At 43.6% G+C, this 16,442-nt stretch overlaps 1 protein-coding gene across 2 annotated transcripts in view; it reads left to right on the forward strand.

Moving 5' to 3' along the window:
- pcnx1 (pecanex 1) overlaps positions 1-16,442 on the forward strand; it is a 29,372-nt gene that overhangs the window by 10,534 nt on the left and 2,396 nt on the right. Inside the window, exons 7-34 of one of the 2 annotated variants that reach the window (XM_088432533.1) lie at positions 673-802; positions 1,854-2,050; positions 2,711-2,804; positions 3,149-3,206; positions 4,585-4,817; positions 4,961-5,114; positions 5,192-5,224; positions 6,489-6,660; positions 7,111-7,221; positions 7,301-7,392; positions 7,468-7,577; positions 8,646-8,751; positions 8,910-9,002; positions 9,091-9,241; positions 9,475-9,616; positions 9,690-9,867; positions 10,331-10,439; positions 10,641-10,770; positions 10,839-10,897; positions 11,073-11,288; positions 11,600-11,853; positions 12,137-12,367; positions 13,125-13,225; positions 13,652-14,033; positions 14,384-14,658; positions 15,016-15,194; positions 15,309-15,784; positions 15,870-16,010. In XM_088432533.1, coding sequence (XP_088288659.1) covers positions 673-802; positions 1,854-2,050; positions 2,711-2,804; positions 3,149-3,206; positions 4,585-4,817; positions 4,961-5,114; positions 5,192-5,224; positions 6,489-6,660; positions 7,111-7,221; positions 7,301-7,392; positions 7,468-7,577; positions 8,646-8,751; positions 8,910-9,002; positions 9,091-9,241; positions 9,475-9,616; positions 9,690-9,867; positions 10,331-10,439; positions 10,641-10,770; positions 10,839-10,897; positions 11,073-11,288; positions 11,600-11,853; positions 12,137-12,367; positions 13,125-13,225; positions 13,652-14,033; positions 14,384-14,658; positions 15,016-15,194; positions 15,309-15,784; positions 15,870-16,010 — 4,607 coding nt within the window. The remainder of the gene's footprint in view (positions 1-672; positions 803-1,853; positions 2,051-2,710; positions 2,805-3,148; positions 3,207-4,584; positions 4,818-4,960; positions 5,115-5,191; positions 5,225-6,488; positions 6,661-7,110; positions 7,222-7,300; positions 7,393-7,467; positions 7,578-8,645; positions 8,752-8,909; positions 9,003-9,090; positions 9,242-9,474; positions 9,617-9,689; positions 9,868-10,330; positions 10,440-10,640; positions 10,771-10,838; positions 10,898-11,072; positions 11,289-11,599; positions 11,854-12,136; positions 12,368-13,124; positions 13,226-13,651; positions 14,034-14,383; positions 14,659-15,015; positions 15,195-15,308; positions 15,785-15,869; positions 16,011-16,442) is intronic. The other variant, XM_088432534.1, reaches the window with a different exon arrangement.

Below are 16,442 nucleotides of genomic sequence, written 5' to 3' on the forward strand. Positions count from 1 at the left end.
CTTTTCAGTTTTCTATGTCAAGAAATAGTGCATCTTTTCAAACAGAGGAATTTGTCCCGAGTAAAGAAAACCATTTTTTCCATCGTTTGCCCGTCTTAAGTTTTTTTTTTTTTTTTGGGGGGGCGTCAGATGATTCTTAATTTACTGGGCTGTATTGAAGTGTGGAGCCATCGTCATGAATTGATGAATTTGTGTTGTATGGGTCAGATGTTAATGCCTGATTCATTGCCTGTTGTATGTAGCCCACATCAGCGATGTTGTCATAGTGAGTTTCCACAAGCCTGGCATTTCCCCCGTGTATTTTACGACACCATAGCACGTGCTTTGTGTTGAGCTTAGACAAGCAGCTGCTGTTATTTGTGACACGCATTCTAATGTGCTCCTCTCTCTCCCCACATTCTTGAGATCTATCGGCAGATCTTATTTGATTGTTGCTTTTCCGATCTTGTAAGACCCTTAATCAGCCACAGATCTGCAGCACTTATTGTACATTTAAGATCTTATAAGTCATTCTGCATACTTGTTTGCGTTTGACATTTACGCTTACATTTTGTAGAAGGCTGCTTTATGTCACTAGCAGACAGAGCATAATCTTTAAACGCATGCTTGATTGAGTCTGAAAACACTCCAAGCACTTTGACAGCCATGTGACCATGTCTTTTACCACCACAGCCCCCGGCAGCGAGGAGACTGTGGTATTCCGCCGTGAGCGGAGCACTTTTCGCCGACAGGCGGTTCGGCGGCGACACAACGCGGGCAGTAATCCTACACCACCATCCTCCCTCATCGGCTCTCCCCTCAGGTACAGTGCCTTTCATGGCACAACGTGAACATGTGACCAAGTCTGACATGCACATCACACAAAGACTGAACGTTGAATCAAAACAGCAGCGCTCAACTGTTTTCAAGAAAAATAGGTGCTTATCTGTGCACATGTTGGACGCTCTGTGATTTTCATCTCCCTGTTTGCAATTCATTTGTCTCTTGGTGGAACATGCCTGGAGGGAGGCGTGCGGTAGGCATCTTAACCAGATCCCCGAGCCACCTCAACTGGCTTCTCAATGTGGAGGAGCAGCGGCTCAATGCTGAGTCGCTCCCGGAAGACCAAGCTTCTAACCCTATCACTAAGGGAGAGCCCAGACACCCTGCGGAGAAAACTCATTTCGGTCGGTTGTATCTGGGATCTCGTTCACAAGAAAAAAGGGAAAAGACCAAAACACTTATGTATTTAAAAAAAAAAAAAGTTTATTCTAATGCAAATTGGTTGTGTTTGTCCAAAAAATATGAGGGTAACAGGACCTTGAAAATCACTTTAAATCTCAATATTGATTGGGAAAAAAATGCAATTGCATTATTCAACCTTACATCACAGAATCATCACATGTCTTGTACAGCATGTGTTCCCTTTCATTTTTTCCCCCTTTTTTTTATTGCCATGTCATCTTTTTAATAACATTTTGGGTGGCTAAGCAAAGAATGAAATCCTTTCAACTTTTCCAGGCCTGACCAATTAATCTCCTCCCAAGTGCGCGTGATTTACCGGACCTGCTGTATCACATCGATTTTCTTGTTTTTCTATTGCACAAACAGTTATTCGGAGAGGTTGCTGGATTTAAGTGTCTGAGCTCTCGTTTTTCCAAGCATGTTTGCCCCGATAACCATCCCATGCAAAAAATAACTCCACATTGTGCCCCTGTATAGTCGAGGGGCAGGGATCAAACACGAATTTCATTATTCATGTCTAGAATTGAAGAGGAACCCAACAATCTTGAAGCCTTGAGCACCCAATTATTAAACTGTCACTATTATTTGCCTTCCGGCTCCCACAGTCTTACGCGACTTGTCTCTCTCAGTCTCCAGGAAGCGCTTAGCCAGGCCTCCCAGCTTCCCACCTGCCAGGCCAAGTCCACTCAGCCGTCTCGCACTGCCTCCCAGGTGACGGTGCTAAGCGCCAGCGCCTCCCTGCTGGCCAGGAATGGAAGCGCGCACCTGGAGGGCTCTCAGGACAAGGCCTCGACAGTTGGTGCCAGCAGCTTGCAGGATGACCTTGGTACAGAGCCCCCGTTGCTTGTCTTGTATTGATTCTCTTGGTTTAGAGGGGAACATGGAACCCTCTTTATAATTCAGAATATGCGCCTGACTGGATCTCTAAGGATCTTTTGAGAAAAAAGTTTGATGCAAAATTTCTCACAGGTATCAATTTTCCACAGTGTCTAATGTTAAACAGTCGTATGCACCACTTCGTATACAAATATGTTATTTTTAACTCAACAAAATTGGGTATATAACAGGGGTGCAAACAATGAACCACACTATAGCAGGAGTTTACTGTCCAGCCCTTCTGCTGGGGTCTTAGTCAGCCAGTCGTTCACGTTAAGCCCACTGATGTGATCAGATCCCCAAGCAGAGTTCACATTATCCATGCTCCAGTTATTTGCGTTTGTTGATGTTGCGTCTGCAGCATCCTCTCGGATTACCAGTATGATAGCAGCTTTCAATGTGCAGACTCCATCCTGGATCCAGATCCATACTTCTTTCTGTGTTAAGAATTTTTTGAAAGATACTTGAAATTACCTCACATCTCTTGTATGCAATCACTCCCCAAATTTGTGTTCGTGTTTTTAATAATAGTGATAATACATTTATTTTGCAGAGTGAGTTTAAAAGATTTAACAGACATCTGTCTTTTTTTTTTTTTTTTTTTTTTAAGGAAAACTTACACCCTCCTTGTATGAGGCTGTTGGTTGTGACATGTCCCTGGTCAACTTTGAACCTGCTACCAGACGAGCCTCCAATAACATTTGGTGAGAAGCGCGCACACACAAACTATTGTATACATACTCACTGTTTGTGAACAGCGGCTTTTTCTTTAATGTAAACTGGAACTGATTTTTGTGACAATTTGAAAGGAAATGTGAATTTCAACAAGTTTAGCATTTACTAGCTAATATGTCGTATAGCTAGAATTTGTCTTTATGGCTAGAGCGCTAGGCGGTGTCAGTACCTGTCCCTTATCTCATCCAATATACTATGTGTGGGAACATTGAATGCCTCTGTAGTGTCATTTCAGTGACCGGCAATGGAATGCTCAATGAATACAGTGGTGCTTCATTTTACAGTAAATGTGGTTATTGTGTGTGTGGTGCAGGGACACAGACTCCCACCTATCCAGTTCTACCTCAGTTCGCTTCTACCCTCATGACCTGGTGAGTAGAAAATAACCTGTGGAAAACGGCGTGTGCGACTGCTGTATATTTCTGTGAGCATCCAGATGGTTACAAGTGTGTGGCAATAAAGCTTTCTTCCAGTATGTCCTAGTATTCACATACAGTGTTCCCTTGACTTCAGAAATGTATTCATACCAGGATCAATTTTCCCAAATGAAATGGATTGAAATTCCGTGTATGGTGCCATTAATGGCAGCTCAACTCTTTTCATAAAAGTGATCACTTCAACTCTTTAGACAGTCCTCAGATTTCAAGCTTGTTTGATCTCACTCCCAGCCAAAGTGGAATATCAAACTAAACATAAATTGAGGATGATCGAAAGTTGCTTAGTCTTTAGTTTAATGTTGAATGGCTTATTAAGTGATATTTTATTATTTCCACAGTGTAGTATGTGCGTATAAACTACATTTGATGATTTCATTTCCGATTTCCGCTATTTTTAACCAGGAAGTAAAACATCTTGTTTGTGAGGGACCGTGCTTTTTGCGGCTGCCTTGCCCCCTTCACATAGCTCAATGCCGGTGGGCTGTGCAACATGCATCCATTCATCATTTTGACCGCTCATCCTTATGAGGCTCACGGTGGATAGAGACTATTCCAACGGGACCTAAAACAGGCGTTTTACTGACATTAAAATGCAAAATGGCGTCAATACACCGCGCTCACTAACAAGCGTTCATCCTATCAAATCAATCCCTGTGGGAACCCAGTATTCATAACAATAGATTTGCCTGTGGATGAATTATTTACTATTGACGCTAACTGTACGACTGTTCTCCCAAACACACATTTTGGCCACTTCAGCATTTCTTCATTAAAACGTTGTATAGAGTAAATGAAACAGTTTACTTAACGACTGTGCAAAATCTCTCTTCCTCAGCTCCGCACCCAGACGTGGATAAGGTCGTTGAGTATTTTATCTTGCACAGGCGGTAGAGGGAGGTGTAGGGGAGGTACGAATTGCTCCTGTCGTCATGTGAGCACTTCAAGCCCTTTTCATCTGCATGGGCGAGGCCGATGCGAGAGCGCAGAAGAAGCAAGGAATGCTTAGAAATGCATCAATGAAGGAAATAACACATTGGAAGTGTGAGAAATCAGCATTGGAACATGGTTAAAAGCTCCAAAAAGTTGGCGTTTCTTGTTACGCCACCTTTATTGTTAACTCAACATATATACCAAATATTTATCCCTAGAAGCAACTGAGATACAATTGATGCAGCAACACATTTAGGTAGTCATTATAACAATACGATATTCTTCTTCCTTATCATGAGTTGAAATGACAAAGCCACAGATTTGTTTGAATTATTGGTGTAAACCCGAGGTGAAGGTACAGTGTACTCTGACGGCGAGGCAGCTCTCCCTACCCCAGATCCGCCTGAACCGCCTGCTCACTATGGACCCGGAGCTGCTGGAGCACCAGGACGCCGACCTGAGCCCGGACCTCCATGCTGTGCCACTGGGACCCGATGACCCGGCGGCCGCCGCCGCTGCCGGCAAGGCCAAGCAGTACTACCGCCTGTGGCTGATGCCTTACCTTTGGGTGGGGCTGCACTTTGATCGCCTGACCCTGCTGGCACTTTTCGATCGGTAAATCGCCAAGGCATCATGACCCAGTTGACTCTGACTTTTGTTGGCCCTACCACATGTTATGATGGCCCATGTTTAATTAGCAAAATTTAACCCATTGCAAGTCCACCCGTTTCTGAGTGTTTTGGTCCTTCTTTTCCCAGGAACCGGGAAGTTCTGGAGAACGTGCTAGCCGTGGTGCTGGCCGTGCTCGTAGCCTTCCTGGGCTCGGTGCTTCTGGTGCATGGCTTCTTCACTGATATCTGGGTCTTTCAGTTCTGCCTCGTCATCGCCAGCTGCCAGTATTCTTTGCTCAAGGTAAAGAATATTGCAGTTTTAAAGTCTTATTCTCTGTTTTGTCACTTGACTTAATTTGTTGTCCGTTTCATTGGCAGAGCGTTCAGCCAGACTCCTCCTCCCCGCGTCATGTAAGTCAGGACTCATTTGTAGATTTTTATAGAGTAAACACAGCTTTACTGTAGAAACCAATGTGATTTCACAGAAATTAGATGTATATCCAATGTTCATTGATGCTAATCCATTTAGGCCAGGACAAAGTTCATAGTTAAATAAGATGGAATTAACATATTACAGTATTTCTATTTAGTTTTACAGTAGTTCTATCTAGTTTTATCCACTTTAACTGATCAATTATCATCGAATTTCTTCCTTTTTTTTCTTTCTTGCTTTTTTTTCTTTCTTTGTTTCTTTATTTTTCTCTTTCACGAGAAATAGAGCAAAATCTGAAACAAAGTGACACAATCAGTATAATTTACTGCGAAACAATACATAATGTTAAAAAGTCAAAAGCTGTATTTTCTTAAAAGTTGGACAAATATAGAATAAAGATACTACATTTGAAATTCTTGTAATTGTTTTAATTACATCATTGAAAATACAGGTCGGGTAAGCACTACAACATGACACATGGTGGCCCAACACAGCTTTTGTTTTTGACAGGACTGCTTCAAAACAGACTAAGTTCCAGTATTAGGACACCTGGGTTTTGAATTACGGGAGGTGAAAAAAAACATAATCATCTTAAATCCACATGAAACATATTTTTATTATTCAGTTCTTTTCCCTTGTTAGTTCTTTTAAAGCGACGCCGCTTACTCTGCACTTGCGTCAGCAGCACCGTCTTTTATTAATGCTGCTCCCACTTGGCCACGGGCAAAAGTGGCTTTAAATAGCCTGCCCTCAGTTTAGAGTGCGCGCACACACACACACACGGGTTTTCATTACATTGCTGACACAATTTTCGGAAGCTCTTGGAGCAAGAAGCTTAGGGGCCGCCTCTTTTTATTTTTTCGGGTTACATTCACATTGTGTCATTTTTTTTTGTAATTGTCTTAACTATACATAAACATCTCTAAGTACAGCAACGTCCTTTAAAGGTACAATAAACTTGGCCAGTACCCAACATTGGTATTTAATGGACAATTGGGGCAGGAAATTCACATCTGGTATGAGACCTAAGGAAAATAACCCAGAGGAGAATTGATCTTGTACCGGAATTTGACCTCTTGTGAAACACTATATACTGGACAGGCTAGGAATTCTTTGATTGGACTTTTTTTTTTTTTTTAATAATGTGAAAGGGATAGTTCAACTGTTTATGGTGCTTAATTCATTTCTGACATGTAACACAATAAGCATCCGTGACAGTAGCCTCCCTAATGCCATTTCCAGGGTCACAATCGCATCATCGCATACAGCCGACCAGTCTACTTCTGCCTGTGCTGCGGTCTCATCTGGCTGCTGCACTACACCAGCTTGAGGACCAGCTCCTCCCGCTTCACGCTCTACGGCGTCGCTCTCACCAGCTCGCTCATCCTTGCATCCGCCAGGGATCTTGTCATAGGTGATGGTTGTGTTTGTGCGAGTGAAAGTAGTTTTAATCGTTATGGTATTCAAAATGGGGGTGGTAGTAGTTGTTGCAATGATGGTGGTTGTATTATTAGCAGAAGTAACCAAAAATAGTTACTGAATAATTAGTGACATCATTTTTTCATTAGATCGTGAATGTCAAATAGTAGAAAAAAAAATCAAAAGGTCAACACTATCCATTCAACCAAACCAGTCTTTAGCGAGTAACATATTGTAGGGTATATGATAAATGTAGTGCATCATGAGCCACATCTGAGTAATAGTCGTGGTGATGCTAATTGTAGTAGTACAAGAATTTTTTTTTTTGGGGGGTGGGGGGGCAATTACTGCTTATTGTAGACCTCCATCAATGCCAAATGATTCCACATTGTGTAAAGCAAAATATTCTTGTTGCCACTAATAATCTTTTTGTGTGTGTCTGCAGTGTTCACTCTGTGTTTCCCCATCATCTTCTTCGTTGGCCTGCTGCCACAGGTCAACACATTTGTCATGTATCTCTTTGAGCAACTGGACATCCATGTCTTTGGGGGCAATGGTGAGCCATAACACAAATTTTGATTATTTATTCTTTTTTCTCATAATGGTGAAACGCTTAACACGCCTCTTCGCTGCAGCCTCCACCAGCCTGCTGTCGTCTCTCTACAGCGTCCTCCGCAGTGTGCTCACCGTTGCTCTATTGTATGGGTTCTGCTACGGCGCCCTCAAGGTGAGCACGAAGCGGTCTCACTGTAGGCTGGAGGGTGTTCAGTATGTAACAGATTTGTATTTTTGACTTTTTCAGGAGAACTGGGAGCCTCATCACATCCCTGTGCTCTTCTCTGTCTTCTGTGGCCTGCTGGTGGCCGTGTCTTACCACCTGAGCCGGCAAAGCAGCGACCCATCTGTACTCATGTGAGCACATGTTTTAATCAGACGTCATTTTTTGATTTTATGGGAAAAAATACATATACAGGATAGATTAAATAAGTTTGGAATATTTTAATATTAGAATAATGGCCATTTAATTTTTAACAAATTTTGGAACAGTATGTTCCCCTATGAGGCGGCTCAGTGGGGCAGTGGTTAGCATGTCCGCCACCATTCAGGGACCCAAATTCAAATCCCCCTCGCTTTGACCTTCAAGTCTGGAGTTTGCATGTTCTCCCCGAGCCCGCGTGGGTTCCCTCCAGGCACTCCAAAAGAAACATGCATTTCAGGTCTATCGGACATACTAAATCGTCCTTAGGTGTGATTGGGTGCAATCTTGGTTGTTTGTCTTTTTGTGCGCTGCAATTGGTTGGCAACCAGTTCAGGGTGCCCCCCGCTTCCTGCCCATAGTCAGCTGTGATAGGCACCAGCAGGCCGGCGATCCTAGTGAGGATAAGCGGCTCAAGAAAATGGATGTATGAATGTTCCCCTGTTGATTGAATAAGCAAGCCCTTGCACTCAATAGTAAAAATCTGTGATTTTGTAATTGCTTCTAATTGCCACAAGTTGGCGCCAAATCACTACATTTAACAAAGGATCGTTTCCAAAATATATCCGCTAATATGTAAAGTTTCTAATAGCAAATCATGAATCGATGGGAGGTCACCGTATAATTACGTAATTAAAACAATGACTAATTATTTTAACTGTATGTATGGAATCATCTTTTGTATTTTCTTGGATTTAAAATAAAAGATTTAACCAAATAAGTAAGATGCTTCTATACGAATTTTTTTTTTTCTAAAGTAACAATTAAAAAAATGGAAACCAGTTTATATAAGAATTTATTTATTTCACGTTGACTTAATGCAACATATAATTCAGGACTTTTACTAAATCATGGGGCCCACAGGACATACTTTGCAAATTGCAAAGACATTCTACGTATGATTTAGGGCTGTCTCCCAATATTATTGTCCTTCGAGTGTGCTAACAGTGCCAATACTCTCCATCAAATGCTTAGCCTGCCAACGTGCTTACCTTGTATTCCAGCTCGCTCATACAGTCGAAGATTTTGCCTAACTTGAGAGACAGCAACCCAGAAGACCCTCTGTCGGAAGTGCAGGACCCTCTGCCTGAGAAGCTCAGGGCCTTAGTGGTGAGTTGCAGCAGCATTCCAAAACAATTATCAACATGTTCATTATCAACGCATAAGAAAAAAGTTAATTTAATACATTATTAAAATAATTATGGCTGCCTATGACTTTACGCTGGTTATTAAGGATTCTAAAAAAACCCCCCAACATTTATTCAAAGAATGAGCGTCTGCAGTCTGACTTGATTGTCTGCGTGGTCATTGCCGTGCTCTACTTCGCCATCCATGTCAGCACAGTCTTCATTGCCCTGCAGGTACGTACGTACATTCATCAATCATGTGATCTTGCAAACGTTCCTTCATGCACACGTTGACGTTAATTGTTGTCTGCGTTGGCCACAGCCCTTCCTGAGCTACGTGTTGTACGCGCTTCTGGGAACAGTAGGGCTACTCACCCACTACCTGCTACCCCAAGTGCGTAAACAGCTGCCCTGGTACTGCTTCTCACACCCATTGCTCAAGACCAAGGAGTATTATCAGTTTGAAGTCAGGGGTAAGTACACATTGGGATGAAAGCTTTCCAACTCAAAATGTTGACTTCCAATGGGAATTTGAGACTGTTTATTCTGTGTCCTCTTGTGGTAAACATGGCCCCCCAGTGTAGTGAAACTGGGCAAGGAAGTTAACTTTCTCAAACGGCCCAGTTGGTAGTTTAGGTTTTAGGAAGGTGGGAGGGGGTTGATTGATGAGTCAGAGTGTAATGCAGTTTGCCTTCTCTCGTGTCAGACGCAGCTCACGTGATGTGGTTCGAAAAGCTCCACGTGTGGCTGCTCTTTGTAGAAAGAAACATCCTCTATCCGCTCGTCATCCTCAATGAGTTGAGCGGCAGCGCCAGGGAACTCGCCAGTCCCAAACGGCTGGACACCGAGTGAGAGAAGCATTCACATTTTGTGGGGAAGGGGCTTTTTTTTTTTTTTTCCTGACAACGTTCTCTACTCCAGGGTGGGCGCACTGATGATCACCGTAGCCGGCCTGAAGCTGCTTCGCTCATGCTACAGCAGCCCCACCTACCAGTATATCACTGTTCTCTTCACCGTGCTTTTCTTCACCTTTGACTACCGCCACAAGTCAGAGACTCTGCTACTGGATCTCTTTTTCATGTCCATCGTCTTCAGCAAGGTACACTTGTACATATAGTGCATATCAAAGTACTGAAGAAATATTGTAAAAATAAATGAATGTATGAAATATACATACAAATACAACAAAACATATGTATTATTCCAGTATTGTATTACCTCTTTGTGCCTCACAAGACTGAAATGCTGGTGATGTGTATTAATTTCTGACAATGAGGAAGTGGATTAAAATATGATTAATTACAAAGTAGATTTAAAAAAAAAACGTTTTGTGGTTGTTTTTTTTAACTTAAAACAGATTGATTTTGATCACCTTAATGGAAGCCAAAGTAATAAGTTATGTCTTCTATTTGTTTTGTCATGCATTTCCTCAATGGCGCGGAGTATAAAAGACGTGAAGTACTTTGACCTACTAATTGAGTCTTTTCTTGTTCTGTTTCCACCTCAGGTTCATAAGTTCATTGTTTTAATAGGTGTTTTTGTCTTGCTATTTTGGTTTACAGTTGTGGGAACTGTTCTACAAGCTGCACTTCGTCTATACCTACATTGCGCCCTGGCAGATCACGTGGGGGTCGGCCTTCCATGCCTTCGCTCAGCCCTTTGCTGTACCTCGTATCTTTTCCACGCCATCTATTTTTTATTTATTTATTTACTTATTTATTCATTTATTATGACATCATTCACAATCTTGAGTCACGGATCTCAGCTGTGAATTTTCCTTTTTGGAAAATATTCACTCAGTTAATTTAATTGAGTTAGTTTTTATTTCTTCAGGTTTTCCTTCATGGTCCTTGACCCCCTTGCTTGCTGCAGATTCAGCTATGCTCTTTGTTCAGGCCCTGGTATCAGCTATATTCTCCACCCCCCTCAACCCTTTCTTGGGCAGCGCCATTTTCATCACATCTTATGTCCGGCCCGTCAAATTTTGGGAGCGTGACTACAAGTAGGAAAACGACTCTAAAAACGTCTCAACTGCATACTCTAAATCTGAATTTGATTTTCTCCACACAGTACCAAAAGAGTGGATCACTCTAACACCCGGCTGGCCTCACAGCTAGACAGAAATCCAGGTGAATGGCTGATACATAAACATTCCACATTACAAGCAGATAGGAATGAAATATATGGCAGCAACAAAAACTGTGATATAATGTACATGCCAGATGTGTTGAAAAAGCAGCAAGATTAGTCAGCATTAATGTATGTGAATTACGGACTCACAATCACCGTTTTTCCTTGTTACAGGCTCAGATGACAACAATTTGAACTCTATCTTTTATGAGCACTTGACGCGCTCACTGCAGCACAGCTTGTGCGGCGACCTGCTGCTGGGCCGCTGGGGCAACTTCAGCACGGGCGACTGCTTCATCCTGGCCTCGGACTACCTCAACGCCCTGGTTCATCTGGTGGAGATCGGCAATGGCCTGGTCACATTCCAGCTCCGAGGGCTGGAGTTCCGAGGTGAGCTACCCGTGTCTTCTTTGATCATTACAAGGCTAGGCACAAAATCAGTGAGTTTAGCCTGGCGAGGGGCCAGGAAAAGTGACACGGGTTGCAAGGCTCATAATATGTTGGGGAAACTCAGGCATGTATGTTTGAAGTTTACACTTTATACAATCTTAAAAATAAGAGTCAGTATGTATGAATTAAAAAAAAAAAAAACTTAAAAGGCTCCACAGTTGCCGCGAGCCAGATTGTAACCGCTGACAAGCAAGTTCTGACCTACGTGCTGTAAATTAGAGCTTACCATTCAGTGACCTGTCATCCCTTAGGTACCTACTGCCAGCAGAGGGAGGTGGAGGCCATCACTGAGGGCGTAGAGGAGGATGAAGGGTGCTGCTGCTGTGAGCCGGGCCACCTTCCGCATGTGTTGTCCTTCAATGCTGCCTTTGGCCAGCGTTGGCTGGCCTGGGAGGTGCTGGTCACAAAGTATGTGCTGGAGGGCTACAGCATCACCGACAACAGCGCCGCCTCTATGCTGCAGGTTTTCGACCTGCGACGCATTCTCACCACCTATTACGTCAAGGTCAGTGTGGGGGGGGGGGCATTTTAAATGGACTTAGTACCATTTTCTGGCATGTTAGACTGCTTACGGGTACACTTCCTTCAGGTTACCAAATGCATGATACCTAATGCTCTTTTCACAATGTCACATCACATTTTAGTGCATTTTTATCTGGGTACCAAGTGCAATGTTTTTGCATTTCTGGTATGTCACGACACTATGTAAGAGAGGTGTAATGTAGATGCATTTTTCAGTGCAACCTACCGTTTTTGTGCACTGATTAAAATTCCTGTTTGCTCTTCAGGGTATCATCTACTATGTGGTGGCCTCCCCCAAGCTGGAGGAGTGGCTCTCCAACGAGACCATGAAGGAGGGTCTGCGAGCATGCAGCGAGAGGAACTACGTGGACCTTGATCCCACTTTCAATCCCAATATTGACGAGGACTATGACCACCGGCTGGCCGGTGTCTCCAGGGACAGTTTCTGCAGTATTTACCTGGGCTGGATCCAGTACTGCAACTCTCGAAGGGAGAAGGTAGCAAAATCTTGTTTCTGCACCTAATATGAAAACTGGACACACCTTGGTCGAACAGCCAAATGCTTTGCAAGACTGAAGTGTAGTTTCCCTTTGAAATGATTAGAAATACATTTAATCCATTCCCTCCCCAGAACACATTTATCGGTGTGAAGATTATACTAAATGCAGTAGTACTTTGACTTAAAAGGGACAGGGCTTTCAAAATTTGTTAAGTGAAGTTTAAATGAAGCAGAATTACAAGTTGTGTATTAAGCAAACCAAAATGCTTAGGGAAGTTTGCTGGCTTAATGCCAATACGGCACATTACTAGACACTAAAATCAACATGCACAAAGACTTGAATTCTTTTCATCTTGTAGTGATGCTAATACTATATGTTTTTAGAAAGTACAATATTGTACAGTACTGTCTTCAAAAAATATGTATCGAAAGCTATCGGGTTGCTCTAACTATTACTAGCGAGTTTTTCTGATTCTTAGGAATTTGATTTATAGCAACCCAGTGAATGGTGTGAATGAATGGTAGAGTTAAGTATACTCAACACAACTATTTATCTATAAAAACAACTATTGCTGCATATAAAGTGTGATAAATTAAGCACAAAATTAGACATAGAAAAAACAAAGACATTCAAACAACAATTTCACTACAAAAACAGTCAATATAAAGAAATCAGTAAAATAATGCAGAATTTCCTATTGAGTTGCTATTTCTTTGAAAATTCTTTTTGTAAACTGAATTGTTTTTGCATATAGCCTCTGGACAATGAAAGAGACTCTCCTCTGGTGTTGCTTTGCTTTGGCCTGTGTGTGCTGGGAAGGAGAGCACTTGGAACGGCTGCTCATCACATGTCCAGGTTTGGCAGACATTTTGGAACTTGCGATAATTCTAGATCCCATTTATCCTTACTCAAAGGTTCTATGGGATATATGAATGTACTGTATATACAGATGTGTTCAGCCCTAGTCCAAGCACAAGAGTCTTCTTAAAGTTACAGGATCCTTTAGTTCTTTTGGTAGATGGTTTGGTGGTTCCGGAGCTTCTTCAGCATTGTCCAAAATGTTTATGCACCTTTTCAAAGTACTACCCACACCCTGAGCTGGGTCTTCTTTTATTCCCCTGATCATTAACGTTGACAAATTTCTGAATCAGAAACAGTCAGTGCAGAAAAATGCATTAGTAATCCATTTGTTATTGTTAGAAAGGTTAATTTAATAATACATTTTAATGTTTTCTGTGTGAAACTCTTGTGACTACTAATTTCCATGTGTTCCATCCACAGCAACCTGGAATCTTTCTTGTATGGCCTTCACGCTTTGTTTAAAGGAGACTTCCGCATTTCTTCGGTGCGTGACGAGTGGATCTTTGCCGACATGGAACTTCTCAGGAAGGTGGTAGTACCTGGCATCCGAATGTCCCTCAAACTTCACCAGGACCACTTCACCTCACCCGATGAGTACGAGGAGCCGGCAGTCCTTTTCGAGGCCATCTCTGCCCACCAACAGAACCTGGTGATCGCCCACGAGGGCGACCCAGCGTGGCGCAGCGCCGTGCTGTCCAACGCCCAATCGCTGCTCGCTCTGCGACACGTGCTGGATGAGGGCACTAACGAGTATAAGATCATCATGCTCAACCGCCGATACCTCAGCTTCAGAGTCATCAAGGTCTAGTTACATTTACTTTTTGCGGAATATTGAAGATTGTTGTAGGAAAATACAGCATAGTAGTATTATATATAACAGTTCACATTGTAATATTTATACAACCTGAGATAAAGAATATGGGAGAATGCTGTCAGATATAAGACATGGACATTACTTGCTCGAGCTTTCTGCAATTTTCCTCTGAGATTTTTGGCTGTTTTGAAGAGAAGTAGAAAAAAAATAGGCACACCCAATCTTAACAAGATCTCCTTATCTAGAATGACACTCATTTAGATGATTTGCAAAATTAAATATGAATACATACTGTACAAAGCAATTAGAATCAAAACCCTTCCATTGCTATACCACAGGTAAACAAGGAGTGTGTGCGGGGCCTGTGGGCAGGCCAGCAGCAGGAACTAGTGTTCCTGCGGAACCGCAACCCGGAGCGTGGGAGCATCCAGAACGCCAAGCAAGCATTGCGCAACATGATCAACTCATCATGCGACCAGCCCATCGGCTATCCTATCTATGTGTCGCCACTCACAACCTCCTACTGCAACTCGCACCCACAGCTGGGCCATGTCCTTGGCGGGCCCATCAGCGTTGCCAACATCCGCAACTTTGTCGTCAGCACTTGGCACAGGTTTGTCTTGCTGTATGTATGTGTATCTACTGAATTTGTTGTGTTGTCGAAGGAACTATTCTTAAGTGACTTGACAACTTGATTTAAAAAAACAAACAAACAAACATTGCTTTGCTGCCATTTTGTGGCATCCATCCATCCATTTTCTGAGCCGCTTATCCTCACAAGGGTCGCAGGCTTGCTGGTGCCTATCCTAGCTGACTTTGAGCAGTAGGCAGGGGATACTCTGAACTGGTTGCCAGCCAGTTGCAGGGCCTACAGAGATGAACAACCATTCATGCACCCTATCACACCGAAGTACAATTTAGTATGTCCAATACACCTCTGTTTCACTGTAACTCATGTTTATCTTCTCAGGTTGCGAAAAGGCTGTGGTGCAGGTTGCAACAGTGGAGGGAATATCGAGGATTCCGACGCCGGCGGGATGTCCTGCGGTAGCGGGAATGGGATGGCGGGTGACTCGCAGCAGAGCTCGGTGTCACAAGGTGGCAATTCCGGACCCGGCGGCCCACTTTCATACCAGCCGCACGCTCTGGGTGAGGAAAATAAACACCATAAATAGTTAGCCTTTAGCGGCAAATGTCACGTGTCGCATGTAAAAGCTGTGCTCCAACATGAACGACACTGTGGCTGCGCTTCTTGTTGTCCAGGCTCCAGTCAGAGTTCCCAGTCCGTTCAGTCCAGCCTGGTGCGCCACTCACCGGCCCGGGCCTCCGTGGCCAGCCAGTCGTCCTCTTACCGCTACGGCGGCAGCAGCCGCCACTCCTCACTACGCACGTCTGCCACCGGCCTGGAGGCGTGCCGGCGCTCCTCCACCAGTCAGCTGTCCCTGCGCACGCTGCCCACCTCTCTGCAGCTGCGACTGGGCTCCACCTCCGACTCAGTCGGCCCGTCTGCGTCGCTCTCCAGCCACAGCATCCCTCCGTGCAAGCGTCACACGCTGGTGGGCCTCCTGGGGAACGACGGCCTGTGCGGCGTGGTGACGGACCCCCTTGGCCAGCATCACCACCACCACCAGCAGCAGCATCTTCATCATCACCACCCACACCACCACCATCACCACCCACAGCAGCATAACCCCGTTGTGTCCACGGTGCGCAGGGATGACATCTCTTACAGAGTGCAGGTGTGTGGTACAGTGCAGCCCTGTTTTTTTTTCAGAGGAATTCTTACATTCGCCACAACAATGTCATTGTTGTGCTTCTGTCTAGATTGTGGACCCAGGTCAGGTGCTGGAGAACATCAACGTGTCCAAGCGGAAGGAGCTACAGTGGCCCGATGAGACGGTCAGACTGCGGGCGGGAAGGACATGCTGGAAGGAGTGGAGCCCCATGGAGGGCATGGAAGGACATGTGAGTTACGAGATCCCATTGGTACAACATCCCACAAATGCCATCCAAATACACACCTAAAAACAGTCCTAATGTTATTGGAAGAAGGTCCTTAACTATGTTTGAATTAAGTTATATTTGTACAAGATAATTGACAGGTGACAGGAATTAATTTATAGATGAAAAGTCACATTTTTTCATGAAAAAAGGCCTTAAAATTCTAATTATGTCAGTGCATAACACCTTTTACCATAGAAATTGTTTTGTGGCTTTTAGGTCCCTGTTTGCTTGACATATTCACATTTTACAGCTGCAATTTCACCTTTGAGCTTTTTTTTATGCTGCATCCTCATTTTTGGTCCACGACCTGACCTAACCAACCACATTTTTCTCTTTTGGACTTTGCGCCGATGATTTGTTTGTCCCATTTGACGTCCTGTGTCACTGACCTAC

The sequence above is a fragment of the Hippichthys cyanospilos genome, chromosome 14 (genome assembly GCF_059441005.1).
Source record: "Hippichthys cyanospilos isolate Australia breed blue-spotted pipefish chromosome 14, RoL_Hcya_1.0, whole genome shotgun sequence".
Classification (NCBI taxonomy): domain Eukaryota; kingdom Metazoa; phylum Chordata; class Actinopteri; order Syngnathiformes; family Syngnathidae; genus Hippichthys; species Hippichthys cyanospilos.